General features: G+C 44.6%; 1 protein-coding gene across 1 annotated transcript in view; it reads right to left on the reverse strand.

The window, feature by feature from the left end:
• The window catches only part of KCNJ6 (potassium inwardly rectifying channel subfamily J member 6), a 299,630-nt gene that overhangs the window by 212,477 nt on the left and 70,954 nt on the right, over positions 1-16,199 (reverse strand). Inside the window, exon 2 of the mRNA XM_003263922.4 lies at positions 11,718-11,769. Coding sequence (XP_003263970.1) covers positions 11,718-11,742 — 25 coding nt within the window. The 5' untranslated portion in view covers positions 11,743-11,769. The remainder of the gene's footprint in view (positions 1-11,717; positions 11,770-16,199) is intronic.

Raw genomic sequence — 16,199 nt, forward strand, 5'->3', positions numbered from 1 at the left:
ACCCCAAAGTCCAGCCATGTAGCCTAACCCAGGGCCTGTTCCATCCTGGGGGAGACTTCCTCTCCTGTTGCCCTCTGCCTTGCCTGGGTAGAACCTGCTGTTACCAGAGGTTGATGGGAGGATGAGCAGAAGTGGGAGTGGCGGGAGGTGGGAGATGGAGCCTGAGCTGGGGGTGGAGGTGGTGGGAGGGAGGAGCGGGCTCTTGGAGCCAGGTGGCAGCTTGTGGGAGGAGGGCGGGAGGGACAGTGAGACACAGAGAGATGGGGTGGCAGTTGGTGGGAGGCGGGGAAGGTGAGCGGAGGAAGTGTGAGGCAAGAGAGTTTAAAAATGTGTTTATTTACTTTTCTACTTTGGGCTGGAGCAAAGGCAAGTGGGGGTATTTGCTTTTCATGTTCCCTCTGGGAGCTGGGGGCCTCCAGCTTTGGAGAGGTGGTTCTGCACTTGGGTTTGGTTGGGGCTCTTGGATGTCACCTGGGCACCCCATTGGCTTGGAAGGGGCTGGGAACACATCCCGCTGCTGGGTGTGTGGGGGCCGGGGGACAGTGATGGAGACAGAGGCAGAGGTGTGTGGAGCTTGTGGCCCCAGTGATGGTGGTGGCCACCTGGCTCAGGCCTCTGTGTCTGAGTTGCCAAGCTGGGCTGGTAGTGCAGTGACTCATGTCGTGACCAGCTGCTTTGCCTGTGATTACTTTCTGTAAGAGGAGTGGCAAATGAGGAAGGCCAAAGTCCCTGTGAACCCACGCGAGAGAGGAAGACACTGGAGTGAAATTCTCCGTGGAGGCTTTGCCCACGCAGGGGTGCCCCTGAGATGGGGGCAAATGGAACCAAGTGAAAAGGCTCATAGCTGCCCCAGAGCCGGGCTTTCCATTACTAGTAACTTGGAAAGGCAAAATGAGTGAGAAAAATTACTACCGAGGAAGTCATCGGGCAGGCCCTAAAACCTGCTGTTGTGGAAAGAATGACACTCTGGTTCCACGTTTTGGGAGAAAATGGCCAGCTCTGCTCAGAACCAGGGTCCCCGCCTCCTCCACCTGCCCACCTTCCTGCTCTCCTGTGTCTGTCAGTCCCCAAGGCAGTGGTATTTCCAACTCTCCCCTGCAACACCATCACGATGGAACAATCAGTGCATCTTTCTGAGCCTCAATCAGATCATCAATTAAATAGAGATTCTCATGTCTGAATTGTCTCCACAGTCAGGTGGCTGACCAGACAGACTCTCCTGGTGGCTTCCAGGAGTGGTTCAGGTTGATCATCCCAGTGTTAGGCAAGTGGAAGGTGGGAGGCCATGGCCTGGAGACTACAGGCCTAGGGAGGGTCTGAGACTGACTAGCAAATCCTGCCATTACTGCAGAAGAATAAATGCCTGGGTCTGTTTGGCCTTCCTCTTCCTTCCTGGTTTCATCTACAGCATTGATTTCAACTACTCCCCTGGGGGTGACTTTGCTCCCCCAGGGAAAATTTAGACATGTCTGAAGTCCCCTTGTTGTCATACCTAGAGGGAGGGTGCTACTGGCTTCCAGTGGGTTGAGGTCAAGTTAATCATCCTACAATTCACATCAAGAATTACACAGCTGCCAGATCTCACTGGTGGCCAAGTTGAGAAAGCCCAGTTCATTCCTTCCCAGTGCCAGAGAGAAGGTGTGGGCATCAGAGAGGTGAGTTTCTTACCAACCAAGCAAGGGACATTCATCAGAAGGTGAGGGGCAACATGATCTCCAAGAGAGCAGAAAGAAAGGAGATGAATTTGAGAGAACAATTCTAGCCCCATTTCCATTTGTGCAAAGACCAGTAATAACTTACAGGAATGCCACGCGTGATGGTTCTAAAATTTTGCTGTTTTGCAAACCCCTGCATGTTTGTACCAGTTAAATGCTTTAAGCCACACGCTCGTTCTGGATATGGCAAGGGAGGGAATTGCATTCTTATTTGGAAATGGCTGTTAGGGGGAAGGTCCTGGGCAGTGAGCGCAGGAGGCAGCAAATAAAAACCACAGGATCAAGAAAGTCCCACCCTGAGGGACGTGGGAGGGAGAAGAAGAGAGAGCAGGCGAGGCGGGAAGCCCCCACTGCGTGGAGACATGGCTCAAGCCTTCTAGTCCATTTCAGCCCTGTCAGCCTCAGAGGTAGGTAGGATCTCTGATTCCAACTGAACATGCCTGTAATCTCAACCAGGAAGCAATTATCCTTGAGTTTAAAAGATGCTTTCCAGTAAGGACAAACGTGTCTCACAGTGAAAAAATACCAGCTTTTCAGAGGAGCACAGACAGGGAAGAGCCTACTGGCTTGCTTTTGCTTTCAATCAAAGGATGCTTTTCTGCCTAATGGTGGGACTGAAATGACACATTGTACAGGGACTGCACTAATGTGATAAAGAAGCATAAATGAAGTTTCTGCTGCTGCAGCCCTTCTTAGTATCCACTGAGTGCCTCACTCCCCTGGTCCTGCAGGTAACCCAGCAATGAATAACAAAAGAGAGGCTGAATCCCTCAGTTACAAGTTGAGATGACAGGAGGCAGTTTGGCAAGCGCGAGCAGACAGGGATGGGGAAGGAGTGTGATTTAGCTCCTGGAGCCGTAGGGGAGCATGAAAACCCGCCTCTAGGTTGGCCTTCAGGACCTGTTCCCAGAAGCACATGGCAGAAGCTCTTGGTAAGGGAATGACTGCTTCTGTTAGTACCTGTGCTGGCAACTCAGAACCTGCACCTGCCTCCGATCCTGTAGCTCACCTAGCTCAGCTCACTCTGCAGGAGGGGCCCATGGTCCCAGGGCAAAGGAGGCAGGGGAATGCGCAAGGAGGGGAAGTGGAGAATTGTCAGAAGGCAGTCTTACGGGGAGAGACTGGGAAGCCATAGTGATACCTGCCCATTATGGAAGAGGAAGGCAAATGAGAAGGGAGGTTTTGGAGAGATGAAAGGCAGTAGAGGGAAGTAAGTACCATTCTGCAGGGACAGTAGAAGGCACACTGATGGACAGCTGAGGGGGACGGAGTCCCTGTGGGACTTTAAGAAGACCCGAAACCTCCTTTATAAAGGAAACATTGCCTCTGGTAGGGACATAGCAATGTTTTCCTGGGTGGTTGTCACTGCAGAGCTCATTAGACAACAATCAGAAATAAAACATCACAGCCATGTCTTAAAGTATGTAATGGCAGGAACTGAGTTGTCAAGAGTAATGAGTTTAAGTCAAGTTACTTTTGAGATGATGCTATAACTACCTGTGTGAGTGTGAACCTGAGATAAGGATCTTAGTATTTAAAGTTCCTAAATTTCATTGGTAGGGAGAAAGTGCATTTTAAAAAGCACCATCTACTGGGCCTGGAGTAGCTTTTGTCCCGGGGGATAAAGTGTCATTTAGCACCTTAAAGGCCATATATGATGAACAGCTCTGGAAGGCCATATATGATGAACAGCTCTGCCCCGCGTGAGATGACACAACGTCTTCCTCAGCCCTTAACTCCCAGCCCAGCTAAAGGATCTACAGAATCTACAGGATTCTCCCATTGTCAGGAACCCTGGGACCTCTGGATGAATGGGCTCCCATCTAGAATTCTGACACCTGCTTTCCTGGGCTCTTTGTCTTGGTTGCTGGGACCCAGGCTTTGTCTTTGTAGGCAGGTGGTTCTGGAGCCGTGGGGCAGTCATCTGCTCTCTGACGGTCAACTCAGGTTTTCCCTGGGCCCATCCTGGCCTGTCTGTCCTCAGGTCCCTGCCTCACCCTTAACCTGCTCAGCTCTGTATCTGGTGGGGGGTCGGGGAAGCTCTGTCAGCTGACATCCAGATGGGCTTAGCCAGTGGGGGCTCCACCGGGAGCCTGGAGGCCGGTGGGAAGGGAGAACCAAGGTATTTCTCTCCCTCTTCTTGGCCTATAGAGGCGTCTCTTGCAGTGACCATACCTCCTGCATGGCTCAAGTTTTCCTCAGACAGGTAGGCTGTAGTTCCAATTCTGTTGCCCCTTTCCATCCCTCTAACCTAGAGGTAGTGGTGGTCCCCAGCCATTGCTGAGAGTAGATTATCTCCCTGTCCCCCAGTCTGGCTTCTCAGCATTTCTTTTCTTTTTTTTGAGATGGAGTTTCACTCTTGTTGCCCAGGCTGGGGTGCAATGGCGCGATCTTGGCTAACTGCAACCTCCACCTCCTGGGTTCAAGCAGCTCTCCTACCTCAGCCTCCAGAATAGCTGGGATTACAGGCATGTGCCAACATGCCCAGCTAATTTTTGTATTTTTAGTGGAGACGGGGTTTCACCATGTTGGCCAGGCTGGTCTCGAACTCCTGACCTCAGGTGACCCACCCGCCTCGGCCTCCCAAAGTGCTGGGATTACAGGCACGAGCCACTGCACCCGGCTGACTTCTCAGAATTTCTAGCATGCAGTTCAGCCCCTCTGTCCTCTGGTGACCACACATCCTCCTTCCAAACACAGAGTGGAATTGTGCCCCCTCCATCTTGGAAGTCAGGCGAGGTTATTGACTTGCTTTGGCTAATGCAATCGGAGCAGAAGTGACATGTGTCATGTGTCACTTCTGGATGGGATTTTAAGATGCAGTGTCAATATGCCATGTGCTGTTCCCCACCATGGCCATGGATGTGAAAACGCAGGTGGAGATGCAGCCTCCAAGACTGTGGGGGTCCCAGGGTGACTCTAACATGTCCAGTTCATGGCTGACCAGTGTGGACAAGTGGCATAAAGGAGAAATAAATGTGTGTGTGCATATGCATGTATGTTCAGCCACAGATATGTTTTTATTATTGCAACATAACTTAGCCTCATGCCACTGATATACACACACCTGCCCTATTTGTATCCTAGAGAGTAGGGAGTTCTTTCCCAAAAGGCACACTGACTGTGGACCAAAAATAACTCCAAACAACTGAAGCCTGTGCCTACCAATGGAAAACCCTAAACTCAATATATTTGCATTTGAACCAATTGTAACAGCTTATCAAATGACTCCTTCTACCACCTGCATTTCCAGCCCTGGGGTGTCTCGAAAGCTTCGCCAAGCCTCTCCCCTAAGCTCAAAGTCCTTTCTTGTCCTCCACTACATCCCCCTGGTCACCACCTCTTTAATTCATTTCAGATCCACTCTTGTCTAGGTCCCCAGAGCCTCTCAGCTCATGTGGTGTGCCAGCTCCTGGATTCTTTTGTCCATGTATGCCCAACCTGCAATCCACGCCATGATGCCTTAGTGGATTCCTTCTAAAATGCTGATCTTCTTTGAAACCTTCAGCACTGCCCCATTACCCACAAGAAAAACCCAAGCCACACACAGGCCCTTTTATAATCTGACCCCTCCTATCTGCCCAGTCATCTGCTATCAATGCTTTGCTCTTCCCCCACCTCTGTCCTCCCGCATGACGTTCTAGCACTTACAGTCCCATTGGCTGCCTGGTGGAACCCTGATCGTCCTTTGGGTGCCTTTTTGATGCAGGAGCACACTGGGGTCTGTAAAAGGAAAGCCTCGCGGCCTGCACCTGCAAGCTGCAGTGACTTACAGGATGCCTCTGCAAGAGTGCATGCCACATGCCATAGCTGTTACTCTCCTGCCTCTTTGTCCCCAAATGTTGCACCTGGTGCAGGCAGGAACCCCATCTTTTTGTCTTTCTGTGCCTTAACACAATGCCAGAGCTATAATAACCACCCCATAAAAAAGGGAATAAATGATTAAAAACCACTCTGCTTTAATTGAGCTAATTTAATGTGTGGTGATTGTAATTGGTTCTCTGTCTTCATTTCATCTGACATGACAGCATTTCAAATCTGTACTAAATTTGAGCTGTTTCTTTAGTCATAGGAGGAATTCCCTCTATATCAAAGCAGACAGCCAAGACCTCTGAACCCCTCACAGAGCAGGTCCTTGACTCTTTGCAGAAAAAGAAACCATAGTCTTTTTGCCTCTTTCTGGCTGGATGAAGATTCAGCCCCTGGAGCTACTCAGAATAAAGCTGCTGCTCTGTTATTTATTTGGAAATGATGAGCACCTCTTCTCTGCTCCATGTGGATGTGTTATGGTGGTGATTTCAAGGTGGACTATGCCTGAAGGGATGGCTGGTATAGAATGGCTCATGAGGACAAACCCTAGGGATGCTCTGGCTGCAAAGGAAAAGTGGGGAGTGGGCATGCCTGAGAGAGACTGGCAGGATAGAGACACAAAGCAAGAGGAAGCCAGCTCCTTCTGCCAAGATGCAGAGAGAGCCACAGGTAGCTCAGGTGGCCCCCACTTACTGATGCAGTAATGCATGGCAGACACACAACCGATGCGGAGAAGGGGACAGAAGTGTGATTTCAGCTTGCCAGCAGAACCCTGAGGTGGAGGGGGGGGTCCTAGGGAAGGGATCCTGCAGCCAGGAGAAGACATCAGGGTCGAGTCCACTGCCTGTTCAACTGTTGCAACTCTAACACCATGCACAAGACCAGATATCTGATTACAATTTAAATATCAATGAAACCATGTGGCAAGACTTCCTGCGCTGTATTTGGTGCATTCCCAGGACCTCCAAGGTTGGAGGGCAGTGATGTGTCAGCAGACAATGACCATGAAGAAAATTACCTTTGGAAATTTATGTAAGAACAGCCTGCAAAGTATTCCATGCAGACCATGATTCAGAGCTCTCGGGCTATTTGCCTGCCTCTGGACATCTCCAATTTGTCATCATCTGAGAGGCCAGGACAGAGTCTACTAGGCTGTGTCACCTCTGATGATGGCACACTTTGGGTCACTGCATGCCTGTCTTTAGACAATATTGGGAGCCTCCACTAGAATCAGGCTTTCAGTTTCATTTCAGTCAGTGGGTGTAGTGGTAAAGTGCTGGTTACCAGTGAGCAAGCTGAGAGTCACCCTAACCCTAACCCTAACCCTAACCCTAACCTTAACCCTAACCCTAACCCTAACCCTAACCCTAACCCTAACCCTCCAGTGTGGGCTTTCTGGTTGCCCCATTTGGAACAGGGCTTCTGGTAGTCTAAGTATGAAAATATCCATTGTGAAGATGCAAATAGAGATTAACATTTCAAAGGGTAGTGTTAAAAAATTGGCAGCCCACTTTTTGATGCAATCTATCCATCTGAAAAAGGGCTAATATCCAGAATCTACAAATAACTTAAACAAATTTACAAGAAAAAAACAAACAACCCCATCAAAAAGTGGGCAAAGGATATGAACAGACACTTGTCAGAAGAAGACATTTATGCAGCCAACAAACATATGAAAAAATGCTCATCATCACTGGTCATTAGAGAAACTCAAATCCAAACCACAATGAGATACCATCTCAAGCCAGTTAGAATGGTGATCATTAAAAAGTCAGGAAACAACAGATGCTGGAGAGGATGTGGAGAAATAGAACACTTTTATACTGTTGGTGGGAGTGTAAATTAGTTCAGCCATTGTGGAAGACAGTGTGGCAATTCCTCAAGGATCTAGAACCAGAAATACCATTTGACCCATTACTGAGTATATACCCAAAGGATTATAAATCATTCTACTATAAAGCCACATGCACACACATGTTTATTGTGGCACTGTTCACAATAGCAAAGACTTGGAACCAACCGAAATGCCCATCAATGATAGACTGGATAAAGAAAATGTGGCACATATACACCATGGAATACTATGCAGCCATAAAAAAGGATGAGTTCATGTCCTTTGCAGGGACATGGATGAAGCTGGAAACCATCATTCTCAGCAAACTAACACAAGAACAGAAAACCAAACACTGCATGTTCTCCCTCACAGATGGAAGTTGAACAATGAGAACACATGGACACAGGGAGGGGAATATAACATACCAGGGCCTGTCTAGGGTGGGGGCCAGAGGAGGGATAACATTATGAGAAACACCTAATGTAGATGATGGGTTGATGGGTGCAGCAAACCACCATGGCATGTGTATACCTATGTAACAAACCTGCACGTTCTGCACATGTATCCTAGAACTTAAAGTATTATATATAAAAAAAATTTTAAAAAAATTGGCAGCCTTTGGAAGGTTGAAAGTTCACAGGCTGTGAACTGCCACTCTTAGTTTGCTAATTTTTAGACCCCATGGAACCTCTCTCTCTTAAAATCTCTCCCTACCTCCTCTCCCTCTTTGCCTACCTGTCTTGTCTTTGCTCCTTGTAATTCTGTCTCGGTCCTCCTTAATACCCCCTTCTCTTGGGCTTTCCTCATATACTGTACATATATTTTCTCTATGCTTTGTGCGTGTTTTTGTTGTTTCTCTATCTCTTCTTCCACATCTACCTTTCTTCCTTTCTCCATTTTTTTCTTATCCTTACCATGCCCGTCCTCATTTCAATAATGTGACGTAAAATATTTTAAAGTATTTTTAATTTATTAAATAAAGTTGCTGTAATTTTTTTCACAGCAAAGTCCTCAGAAAAATAAAGGTGGTTTTAATCAAACATTTAAAATTTGCTAATGTTAATCAAACATTTAAAATCTATCTCTTGCTTGCCCTTAAAAAAATGATTGAAGTTGACTTTTCGGAGGTGGTTGATGAATGGCACGTAGTGGAAAGAAATGCACCTCTTCCCTGCTCTAGAAGAAGAAGACATTCCTTTCCCATTATGGTATTTGCTTAGCCATTGATGTGGCTAGCCATTTGCTAGCATGTGGACACCTAGGGTGATGGGAGAAGAATCTCTATCCAGTTCTAGTTAAACATGGAGATGTTCTAGTAACCAGATGGTTTTTGCTTGGCAGTTGAACAAGCAAAGTGTTTATTGGCTTTGGAAACCCATTCATAGCATTGTGTTTTGGGTATTCATTGTTCTGTTTTTTTTTTTTTTTCTTCCAGAGTGTGGCCATGGTTTATATTCCCATCAATTTTATTGTGTGGTAATTATATGTTAATTCTTTGCTCAGCCTACTGATAGAATATCCTTACCTAATTATGTATTTCATTATAGATTTCTATGTAAAATAAGTGTGTGGTATATTTAATTCGTCATGAGTTTAATTTAAATGAAATGTTTGGTACGTTGACCACATGATTGGCATTTTGTAGCATCTATAGAAGTTGCCTCACATCTTATATATTTTATAATTTGCTGTATCTTTGTAAGGACCAATAAACTCGGACATTGGGTACGACTCTAAGGTCTGTTCTCAACTTTTAAATTTCCTTATGCATTGAGAAACATGTATGCAATCTTTTCATAATGACAGAACACATTAGAAGAATGGGTGTACCCAGTGATTGACCCAAGGATTTGGAATTCAACTTTGATAGAATTCTCTTATGACAGTTGATTCACAGACCAAAATCATTAGAAATATTTTCCAGCCAAACCTGAAACCTAAAACCAATAAATCCATAGTCAGGTGAAGAGCTCTTATTTAAATGTATCTGGAAACCAATATAGACGGAAAAATTAAAATAGCTTTATCAGAAATATTAATCAGTACGGTACCCTTACAATTCAGTCAGATGAGTTAAAAATAATATTCACGGAACCGGAGTATCAATTTCTAACAGAAGGCTTGGGAAAACTGTTAGCATCATAACTTATGGGCAACACCATCTGATTTAATTCACCCAGACACCTGAGACTCTGTTCATGGACAGTGATGCTTAGGTTCTAAGCCACTGATCCTCCTGCCATTTAGAGAATGTGTTGGTGAATTTGGACTTAAAGATTAGAAAGAAAGCTGCTCATGTGCTGTGGATTGTGAATTAGTTGATAAGGCCCACGGATCCACTGCATATTGGACAATACAGGCTGGTCCATTTTGTGATGGCACTGGCCACACTCTTTCATTCCAGGTCTGAGAAGAGCACATTTCATCACTTTAGGATGCTTTCACTTACAGAGAACCAGTGATATGATTTGGCTCTGTGTCCCCACGCAAATCTCATATTGAATTGTAACCCCCCAATGTTGGAGGTGGGGCCTGGTGAGAGATGATTGGATCACAGGGGGCGGATTTCCCCTTCAGTGCTGCTCTAGTGATAGTGAGTGAGTGCTTGAGAGATCTGGTTGTTTAAAAGTGTATAGAACTATCCCCCTACTTCCTCCTGTTCTGGCCATGTGACATGCTTGCTCCTTCTTTGCCCTTCACCATGATTGTAAGTTTCCTGGGGCCTCCCCAGAAGCTGATTAGATGCCAGCACCATGCTTCCTGTACAGCCTGTGGAACTGTGGAGCTAATGAACCCCTTTCTTTATCAATTACCCAGTCTTGGGTAATTCTTTATAGCAGTGCAAGAATGGACTAATACAACCAGTTTGGGGTTTTTCAAACCAAGTTGTAAATTCTTTTAACATTTTCAGTTTGTAAGACTACAGGTGGAAAAACAGGATGGAGCAGAGAGCAGGGCAGGAGATGATACAGAAATAAGAGCAGGGGAGAGGGGTGTCAGTGCTGAAGGGATTTTTTTCTTTACCCAGTCCTTTCATCACAGTGAAATTAGCATGTGTTCAAGACTTATGTAAAATTACACAGAGGTTTGGGGTCAGGAATGAAAGGAAATCAATGTAAATAACCTTTTAACGTTATATTTTCTTGGTATGGGTGGATATTTTGGAATAAAGTTTCACTTACTATGCTACAGAGGAAGACCTGTATTTAATAGTCTCATGATTAGAGGAGGAGGAAGGTGCACAGTTAAATGTGGGCAACATTAATGGTTAATTTTTGCAGGCCAAATTTAATAAGGTGTTCATGGAGAAGTGTTCGTAAGCCTCCATTGTAACTTTCCATATGAAATCTATCACCAGGAGAAACTTCCATTTTTCAAAGGAAAAATTATGCCTCATATTTCATAATCATATGGTCTTTAATAATTAGATTTCATCATAGAAAACTGCATTTCTCATTTGAAGAAGGCTTTATTCTAATAAATTCCACTTTCCTTTTTTGATTTTTAGTTTTATTTTTTATTTTGAGACCAGGTCTTGCTCTGTTGCCCAGGCTACAGTACACCTGGCTCACTTCAACCTCCACCTCCCGGGTTCAAGTGATTCTCCTGCCTCAGCTTCCGAATAGTCATAATAGGGATTGCAGGCATGAGCCACCATGCTCAGCTTATTTTTTTATTTTTAGTAGAGACAGGGTTTCACCATATTAGCCAAGCTGATCTTGAACTCCTGACCTCAAGTGATCTGCCCGCCTCAGCCTCCCAAAGTGCTGGGATTACAGGCATGAGCCACCATGCCCAGCCCCCTTTCCTCTTAAAAATGCTTTGTGTATCCTGTTTATTTAGCTTAAGAGCACTATAATGCTATGTCCAAAACCTAAATCATTACAAGCTATTTATACTGCAAGCACTCCATTTTTTAATAGTTCTGTCTGAAATTTCTGAACTACACCTGAAAGGTTTAACAATGATTTATCATTCTTTCCTCTCTCTAGATCATCCAGCCCATGGAATAAATGCCCAGAAAAAACTTCAGCTGACTTTGACTAAACCTCCTAAAAGTCAGGTTGAAATTATTGTGAGTCCCAATCCCCAATACAGTGTTACAAATAAAATCTATTTTTATTCTTCAGCTCCATACTGTAGGTAACAGCTTCAGCACAGAATTTGACCTCAAGCAAGATGAACTCCAAATAACGCATAAAGTAACATCAACATGATGCAGTATGTGTGAAACAGATCTCGGTCCCGTAAGAGCGAAAGAGAAGGACAAATCAGACCATCACATGTGCGATTTTTTGTGCGATTTTGCATTTTCCCATTCAAAACAAAAAATAAATAATAACTTTGAAGCTACTCACTCATGGATTCTGTCAGCTTGGCCATTGTTGCAGTTTCTTCTTTGTGCTCTTCCTGGAGGTGAGAAGAAAAGATAATTATCTATAAAACATGACTTAGATATGAACTGATCTAATTGCCATTTACAGCTATATCTCTGTTCCTTCTTTTTCCTAGTTCAGAATTTGGTTTCCAATAATTAATTGAATAAAAAACCCACATTATAGTTATATTATCAGTCAGTCACTGAAAAGAGATTTTTAGGGCATTAAAAAGCTTCCCATTGCTCTTGGAAATGAGCATCTGTCACACTGATCTTGGATATATATAATTGGTGACGCACGACCAGTTTTCAAAACCTCTTTGACACTGGATTTTTGACATCCATATGCCAATTTTTTTTTTTCCTCTCTGTTTTCCCCCATTGAAGCTTTCTTGGTATTTTTGGAGTTGATATTTTTGTAGTCATTTGGTTTCTTCTTTCCAAAAAACTAAATAGATTTTATACATATTTTTTGTCTTACTTTTTTGGGTTCCTGGAGCTTTTAAGAAGTCGTAAGTTTTGATGGGTTTATAACCTTATCTACTTTGGGCTAAAAACATTTTGTTTTAACTGAGATATAGGTTATAACCCACTGAGTTTGAAAGCCAGGATAATACATACAGAAATTGAATCTGTCCTAATTAAAAAATGACTTTGGAGCTATTAAGAATAGTGGTCATCTCTACTGAAAAGTTCTCTTTAACTTCTCCACAGTTCTTTGGGTTTAATTTCTTTGTGTTCCTAACATATGTAGTAACTGCAACATTGCCCACTATTATACTTTTTTTGCAGCCTTGTTTTTCTGTGAAACTAAAATATGTTCATTATTTAAAAACTTCAGGAAAAAACTGAACATTATAAATCTAATGCCACCCCCAGAGGAAATCATGGTTACATTTTGGTGATGGCTTTCTAGGCCTATTTCTTTACCTGTGCATATTTACAGATATGGGAATATGATCCTATCTTCATAGAGATAAATATCTGTCCTATACACATTTTGTGTTGAAGCAACTTTTTCACTTAACATCATATCATGCATCTTTCTATGCCAATAAAGGTAGAATACGTCATCATTTTTTAATGACTGCATAGTATTCATCATGGATTATATCATCATTTCCTTTACCAGATCCCATTTAATTTACTTAGAATTTTTCACTACTTCATAAAACACTGGGATGAGCATCTTGGAACTTACATGGTTGTGCACTTGTCCTGTGCAAGTTATTTTCTGAGGATAAATCCTAAGGTGAGGTATGGCTTGGTCAAAAAGTCTAAATATTAAAAATTCTGACATATAGTGTTCAGTTGTCCACCACAAAGTTTGTACCTGACAGTGTATAAAAGTGTTCAGTTCCTTACATTCTTGCCAGCTTGCCAGTGGCACTAGCATTTTTGACTCCTAATCTTTGCTAAATCAACAGGCAGACAACATTATCTTGTTATTTTACACTGTTATCTTTCTCTGACCTTTTGTTTATGGACAACTGTAGTGTTCTTTCCCATGTCATCGTTATGAAGTTTACTCATGGTTTCACATTGCTGTGTTCCAGCCCCTCTGCCATCAACATTTTAGTGCTTGGAAGCCCAGGGTGGTATTTGCTTTTCCCCATGGCCCTGGTACAATGCTGAGTACAGTCTAGCGGTTTGGCTAACACGTGAACTGATGTGTCATGGCTTGGGTGTTGTAGTATGGATAGCAAGATCATTATTCATCCTCCTTATGACACTATTCCCAAACTGGAAGGGTATGCTTTGATTGAATGGCAACAAACAACTTCACACATGGCAAGTATTCTTGATTTCCACAGCCCTGTATTCATGACAATGAAATCAGCACACTACCTCTTACTTAAACTAATAATTGCCCTTGAGAACAGAAGGAGCTAAGGAGCTGTAATCTACCAACCTGCTTGCTGTGGAATTTCACCTGTGATATTTAGCCTACCACTTGGGTTATGTCAACATGCAGAGAAACAGCATGGCGTGGGCCAGTAGAGAGGCTAATTGTCACGTCACAGAGCTGAATAAGACAGGCAGAGAGGAGCCTCTTACACAACGCTGGTTCATGCAAGTGTGCACAGCGGCTGCTCACCAGCCGACCCCAGCGGGTTGTAACAATTCAGGCATAAAAGCTGTTCCATGGCAGGGACTCAGTGAAGTTGGTCCCAGAGCTTGTTCTGTCTCTGTGTGTCCTGCCATTGACTCTCAGCTTCCCCTCATAGCCCAGCTCTGCTATGTCGGTCCATCTAGCTGTACTAGCTCTCCTTGTGTCCTGGTCTGTGACTTGACTTCCCCATTTTCTGGGTCTGTGCTCCATCAGGCCTCACTCTGGATCACAGACCTCTTCAGCTTGACCCTCCTCTGATGGCACCAGCAGTGAGAACCCCCCAACGCCAAACCATAGGCGTCCAGACTCCAGGCATTACATTTTTAACAAGCCCTGTTTAGTGTGTCAGTTTTCACGTGTGTGTGTGTCACTTTATCTCTTGTGACCTAAGGACCCTGCCACATTCTGGACCCCATTCTTGCTGGTGGGTGGTCCTTGCAGATATTTTTGTTCAGATGTGCTGGATATCTTAGTCCTAGAGATGTCAAATACTGCCTGGACCAGCAATTTCCTCTTCCCTGTAGTTAAATGGAATCCTCTGACATTAAGTGGGGAGAGGCTCCTAAAATCCTAAATATAGCTCTCCCAGACTGACTCATCTATATCATAACTTATGGTGGAAATCATGACATATGTTTTGGTGTAAGTGGTTTAGTTATTCTATTGGATGTCTCTAAACTCCTTATGTCCTTCCCTCATTATCAGAAAGTTGATGTTTGCAGTTACACGACATGTATATCCAATAAAGCATTTACATTTCATTCTTGGTCCCAAGCAAATTCTCCTTATTTTAAAGCCAAGAGTTTCCTTCACAGCAAATTTCCTGGTTGTTGGATTTACATTACTGGGAAGAGATTTAGAATTACAGCATATTAAAATTGGAAGTGATTCTTTTAGAGATTGTCAAGTCCAATGCCATAGTGATGCAGTTGATGAAACTGAAGCCCAGGGAAGAGTGTGATGTGCCAGGAAAGGATTTAGAGGGAGCCGATCTCTTTCCCTTATCCCCAACCTCTGCTCTCCCAGAAATCTCAAGGCCCATCAAACCTAAGCCCATTTAGCCAAGATCCCTTACACAACAGTCCCAGTGCGGTGTTGAAGTTTCCGAGATTCGCCATTTCTAAGTTCTTTCTTCAAGTATTCTCATTCACAACAATGTCCCTAATTTCCATGAATGGCTGGCAATGCCCAGATTTGCATATCCTGCCTGACCTCTCCACGGAACCCCCGCTCTCCACCTCTTCTTCCTTCTTCGATCCCGATATTTTGCATTTTTTTTTGAGATGGAGTCTCGCTCTGTTGCCAGGCTAGAGTACAGTGGCATGATCTCTGCTCACTACAACCTCTGCCTCCCGGGTTCAAGCAATTTTCCTGCCTTAGCCTCCCGAGCAGCTGGGATTACAGGTGCACACCAACACGCCCAGCTAATTTTTGTGTTTTTTTAGTAGAGATGGGGTTTCACCACATTCGCCAGGCTGGTCTTGATCTCTTGACCTCGTGATCCGCCCACCTCGGCCTCCCAAAGTGCTGGGATTACAGGCTGAGCCACCATGCCTGGCCTATTTTGCATATTTTAAAGTTGGTCTTCCCTCGCTGCACTCTACTTAGGAGACTATTAACATCGCCTCCACCTGCTTGGAGCCTCACCTACAACCCTGAAGGTTTATCATGAAATAGCTCCGGGGGATCTATCTAAAACACAAACCTGACATGGCCTCTCCCTGCTTGAAATCCATCAGTTCTTTAGCAAGTGAGAATGCAGTCCTTGCTTTGAGCCAGGGCCCCTGGACCGATGGTTCTTTCTTCTCCACTCATACCTCAGGTCCAGCTCCCTGCAATCCACGACCATTTTCTACCTCCTTGCCTTGGCAAGCACTATTCCCTCTGCCTAGACACTCCAAGTTCCACTTCATTCTTGTCCTCTCCAAATTCATCCCTAAAAACTCCACTGGGCACCACCCAGTCTCTGCTGGCTCCCCTGCTCTTTCTGACCATTTTCCTGAGTTTTATCTTTAGGTTTGCTCGCGCACAAATGCATCCATGTGTCACACTGCATAATTTGTTATGGCATCGAGGGACTCCTGAAGCTCTGGAAAATTCTAAAGCCCCATCTCAATAGCCTCATCTGGAAGTCATGGCTGGGAGGTGGTGTGTGGTAGACCAGAAGCCCTGACCACTAAACCTCCCTAGGAACCTGGACAAGTCATTTTACTTTTGGAGCTACTGTTTCCTGGTGTGCTCATTTCAGAAGTGGTCCACTGCTTGCTGTTTTCTGCCCCGTCCCCCATCCCTTACTCCCGCGGAAGTCAGCAACATGAAGAGGATACCTGAACATGCTTTGATACACTG

Source organism: Nomascus leucogenys, chromosome 25 (genome assembly GCF_006542625.1).
Source record: "Nomascus leucogenys isolate Asia chromosome 25, Asia_NLE_v1, whole genome shotgun sequence".
Classification (NCBI taxonomy): domain Eukaryota; kingdom Metazoa; phylum Chordata; class Mammalia; order Primates; family Hylobatidae; genus Nomascus; species Nomascus leucogenys.